Genomic DNA, 5,111 nt, shown 5'->3' on the forward strand with positions numbered 1-5,111 from the left:
CGTTCATTACAGTACTCGCTGTCACACCTGTTTTGCGTCCATACGCTTAAATTCAGACCACTATATGCTGCAACATTCGTTTGCAGATCGGCCAAGAAAGGGTCGGGGTGAACACAATATTGTCTTCAAAATTACACACACAACATGACTGTACATGAGCTACTGAAACCTACTGTAAATCTTCTGTCATTTACATTTTTCGTACTCAAACATTTGAATGCCTAACACTCTATTCTGATATGTCCCAGGCATTTGAATGGTTTCCAGGCAGAAAAGAGGTATTTTCGTGATTTATAAGCTTTCTTTTGATCTTTCATGTCTAATAAAACTTGCTCGATCAAATTACAGTAAGGCATATCTGAAAAATTTGCAATACTCACGTATTTCTCACAACAATTGTTTAAGTCTATTTATTTTATTTTATTTAATCACTGTATCTGCATTAAAGGCGGTCCGGTGGCCGAGGCGACAGCAGCGCCGGTCTTCACACGACAGGAACGGGGCTCAAATCCCATCTCGACCGTCTCCCCGTACGCAGAGCTGACTACTTTGCTACGGGTAAATTAAAGTCATAGAAAGCCAGAAATTGCAGGCCGAGACCTCTCGAGGTTGTAGTGCCAAGGAAGAAGAGGAAGAAGAACTCTAACGCTAAGGTTGGATTTGCTTAATTCGAAGCTTTATAGTAACTTCACTGCTCTAATCGTAACTGCCCTGTTCCTGACCTGATCTGTCACTACTTATTGTTTTTAGTGGGCTGGTTGGTCACGCTGTAGTTCCACGTGCACCGTTGTCTAGTCAGGTGCGCGATGCAGTTCCCACGGTGGCGTGTCTGCGCGTGGCCGGTGTCATCTTCTGACTTTGTTGGCATGTCTGCGCGTGGTTGGGTTGCGTTCTAACTCATCTGCTACATATAATGACTTTTTCAAGGCGAACGTGTATCAAATATGAAAGATTGTGGCGTTATCCTTAACTAATAGCTGACAGTTCTTCTTCTTCTTCTTTTTTGGCAATACAACCTCGAGAGGTCTCGAACTGCCAATTTCTGGCTTTCTGTGACTTAATTTGACCCGTAGAAAAATAGTCAACCTTACGTACGGGGAGGCGGTCTGGATGGCATTTGAACCCCAGCCCTGCCGTGTGAAGACCGGCACCGTTATCGCCTCGGCCACCGCATTGCCCCCAACTGATAATTCATGGTTACATATATTTGACAGTGACCATGGGCTTAAATGCAAATGCAAAAACTTCAAAACTGTTGTCATTTTTTTAGAACCAAGATGCCTACGACCCATTTCTTCACGCTTGCGCAAAATGTACGAACAAAACTAGTGGCGGAGTGGTCGGGTGGCCGAAACAAACCTCTTAAAAGACCATCTCGCCGTGAGCAGGACTAATCATTAAGCTAAACGTAAATCACATTAAGTTGTAGTGTAGATATAGTGCCAATAAAGAAAGATTACGTTATTGAATGGACGATATTCACATAAAACACTATGCCTGTAAAATACTATTAATAGCTCCTAAACTCTCATCTCTAGATTTCGTTAAGAACTTTGGAAGTATGTGAATCTGGATTTGTTTAGAGCTTTCATGCATCATTTAGCCTACGCCTTTTCTTGGCTTGGCTTTGCGTTGTCTTCCTCAAGCACGCAGAAGCTTGAATATCACTCGAGCGTCGATTAAGCACTTCTCGAATATGTTTCTTCGAATCTTGTGTGTGTGATCTGATCTGATAATTATCTGATTGAATAGATCTATTAACATGTTTTAATATTCAAAAAAGTCTTCGGCATGACATGCACGATAAATAATTTTCACGTGCCATCCAACCATAAAATCCTACTTCTTCCGGCATCACCTCCAAATACCTACTGCCAATGAAGCGTAAAGTCATCAAACTATCATAATTCCCTATTCCAGCTTAAACTCTGTTCTGAATGATTTCATTGACTTTTTTCTCCCGATAGCCAACCTTACATTTACACATTCCGGTGGAATAACTGTATGCTTGATTTGCTCAATGCACCATCATTCGCGAATAGCCAATTAGCGCAGTATGGCCCACATCCGCGTTGCAGGAACAGCGTTGTGCTTCTACCTGCTGAGAGATATTTCCCACCACGGATGCGTTAGATTTGTGCTGTTAATTTTAAGCAATACATCGAACCCAAGGACGATTGATCAAAATTTGTATAAAACCGATGCCCATTGCTTTCGGAAGCATCAGTCCTCAACGGTGTGCCTGTTTGGGAAGCTCAAGTTCTACACCAACAACGATGGTTGCCTTGTCGGTTCTGGTAATTCTTAGTTAAAACTAATTCATAGCTTCAGCGAACTTTGGCTCACTTTTATATCCATCACATTTCAGCTTGTCGTGTGCGCTGTGGCAAGCTCGAAAGCCTATACCATAATCGGTAAGGATGCTGTTTCGAATGTCAACATACAACCTTTCGAAGGTAAGAAACATGACAAGCGTAAGAAAGCTTGGTTAGCAAGTACCTCAACTTTTCTCGCATCATTTACCCACAACAGACAAGTTTGCATAGGCTTTCAAGTGAGCATTCTGCGTCGAACCTGCCAGATCTGTTGTTACCTCGACGTGGTATTGGCACTGTTTATTATTTTTGTTTTTAGAGCGTTCCACCAATCCCTTGTAGCATCATATTTGGTTGCTAGTAGAAGAGACTCACCTAAAGCGGATCTGAATGTCTGTTGGACATGCCTGTTGGTTGGTCTCGATTTTAACTCCATTCCCATAGGCGCTGGGAAAGGTGATTCTGCCTGTCCAACTGATTATGAATGTCTTTGGCCGCTAATCAACACGAAGTCTATCTACCACGTGGTTTGTGAACGTCCCGACGCGTTGTTAATGTGCTCTTGTAGACTGTGACTTGCAATGTTTTGGCGAAACAATGGCTTCCTACCGACTTTTGCATTGAAGTCTCCCTTGGTGATTTTAACGTCATGAGCACTGATCAACGGTTTTGGAGAGGCGACCGTAGGATAGGTCCTTCTTCTCTTCATGCTTGTCTTCGTTAGGGACGTGAACTTGGCTAAGGCTGATGTTGAAGAAACTGCCCTGAATGCAGAAGGTGCATAGCCTATCGCTGATAGCCTTGAAGCCGGAGGAATCTCCGATTTCAACCACGGATCGATGGTGAAACCCATTCCGAGCATATAATTTACTATCCAACGAATATTTTATAGAGCTATGAGGTTCATGTTCAGTTTGGCTAGGGCGCCATCTACCTGCCTCAACACTCCGGCTCTGTAGAGGGTGCGTTCGTTCCATAAGCCTATATGAATATATTTTTGGGGACGGTGCAGGGGTCTTGTATTATTATCGTCAAGTCCGGGTATCGCAAACTAATCTTGACATTACGTAGTCATATGGTTGCTTGTGGTAGGGTGAATGGTCCTGCGCTCAAGCCCCCATGTGTCTTTGGAGGGCCTCGTGGGACGCCCAAGACTTTAATTTATAAAGTTTGTGTGGTGATACTGGTTACTTTGAACATTTGGAAATCCGCTGTTGAATAACCTTCTTAACGCATCGATTATTTGACAAAGCTTTCGAGATATCCACACGTTTTGGGATAGTGATCCGGGAAGATAAAAGAAGACAATCTAAATGTGATGTAAACTAGCATTTATTCATTTGCTTGGCTGTAATAAAAGGTAAGCGATATAACTATTAGACGGTAATGATTGAATCTTGCAAGAAGCAAAGGGGCAAAATCTCCACTGATTTCTAATCTATAAGCTTCATCCAGCCACAACACCAATGTTGCAGAGGTTGCACTTCATGTACAATTGTCCCTAACCTAGCAATGCGCTTTACAATGCTTTGTCAAATTTGGCAGCTAGTTGTGCCACGAGCTGCTCAAACTTTTCCATCTCACTGCATGCAACACGGAACGGATAGAATAGTGTGACCATTCCACCATTAGACTTCTCGCATGCATCGCACTGTATGCTTTTGATGAATGACGGTCCTCCCGTGCTAACGGTTGGACGCCAGCATTCATTATCGTTTTTAGGGGTAACCGGTTTCGTGGGAGGGATCAAAGTCACGTAATCTGTTTTGGATTCGTCCGGGATACCGTCGACGACTGTTCCGCCGCAAGCAGCTGGGAATGGAAGATCGTGCCATTGTTTCTCGACCGCTTTCTTTCCAGGCTGCGGAAAGATGACGATTGTTTGGCCAACGTTGACGGTACGGTAGCCGAACTGATCGGCCACGTAGTAGATTCGAAGCTCACCACCAACTGGCGGTGGTTGGGTATAGCCGTAGCATCCGAAGGTCACATTTTCCGGACTCTTGTACTTGTGCTGGAACTGATCGTTTACTCTGCTCACTTGAAAGCCGTATGCAAACTTGTCTGTTGTGGGTAAATGATGCGAGAAAAGTTAAGGTACTTTCTGACTAGGCATTCTAACAATGTTTCTTACCTTCGAAAGGTTGTATGTTGACATTCGAAACAGCATCCTTACCGATTATGGTATAGGCTTTCGAGCTTGCCACAGCGCACACGACAAGCTGAAATGTGATGGATATAAAAGTGAGCCAAAGTTCGCTGAAGCTATGAATTAGTTTTAACTAAGAATTACCAGAACCGACAAGGCAACCATCGTTGTTGGTGTAGAACTTGAGCTTCCCAAACAGGCACACCGTTGAGGACTGATGCTTCCGAAAGCAATGGGCATCGGTTTTATACAAATTTTGATCAATCGTCCTTGGGTTCGATGTATTGCTTAAAATTAACAGCACAAATCTAACGCATCCGTGGTGGGAAATATCTCTCAGCAGGTAGAAGCACAACGCTGTTCCTGCAACGCGGATGTGGGCCATACTGCGCTAATTGGCTATTCGCGAATGATGGTGCATTGAGCAAATCAAGCATACAGTTATTCCACCGGAATGTGTAAATGTAAGGTTGGCTATCGGGAGAAAAAAGTCAATGAAATCATTCAGAACAGAGTTTAAGCTGGAATAGTAAAATATGATAGTTTGATGACTTTACGCTTCATTGGCAGTAGGTATTTGGAGGTGATGCCGGAAGAAGTAGGATTTTATGGTTGGATGGCACGTGAAAATTATTCATCGTGCATGT

At 43.4% G+C, this 5,111-nt stretch overlaps 1 protein-coding gene across 1 annotated transcript; it reads right to left on the minus strand.

Annotated features, from left to right (window-relative positions):
* Positions 1-3,664: 3,664 nt before the first annotated feature.
* Positions 3,665-4,686, minus strand: LOC118506055. The gene is made up of 3 exons (XM_036042698.1): positions 4,609-4,686; positions 4,450-4,537; positions 3,665-4,379 (listed from the first exon to the last, which is right to left on the minus strand). The coding sequence occupies exons 1-3, from the start codon at positions 4,627-4,629 to the stop codon at positions 3,835-3,837; spliced, it is 654 nt and encodes a 217-aa protein (XP_035898591.1). The 5' UTR covers positions 4,630-4,686; the 3' UTR covers positions 3,665-3,834.
* Between the last annotated feature and the right edge of the window lie 425 nt (positions 4,687-5,111).

This window comes from Anopheles stephensi, chromosome 2 (assembly GCF_013141755.1).
Source record: "Anopheles stephensi strain Indian chromosome 2, UCI_ANSTEP_V1.0, whole genome shotgun sequence".
NCBI classification, from domain to species: domain Eukaryota; kingdom Metazoa; phylum Arthropoda; class Insecta; order Diptera; family Culicidae; genus Anopheles; species Anopheles stephensi.

What these genes read in the sequence shown, in the direction of transcription:
- LOC118506055 (XM_036042698.1), bottom strand. Translation starts at nt 4,629, where the DNA reads ATGGTTGCCTTGTCGGTTCTG. An exon ending in TGGTTGCCTTGTCGGTTCTG is followed by an intron (nt 4,538 to 4,608) that starts GTAATTCTTAGT and finishes ATCACATTTCAG; the next exon opens with CTTGTCGTGTGCGCTGTGGC. An exon ending in CAACATACAACCTTTCGAAG is followed by an intron (nt 4,380 to 4,449) that starts GTAAGAAACATT and finishes TACCCACAACAG; the next exon opens with ACAAGTTTGCATACGGCTTT.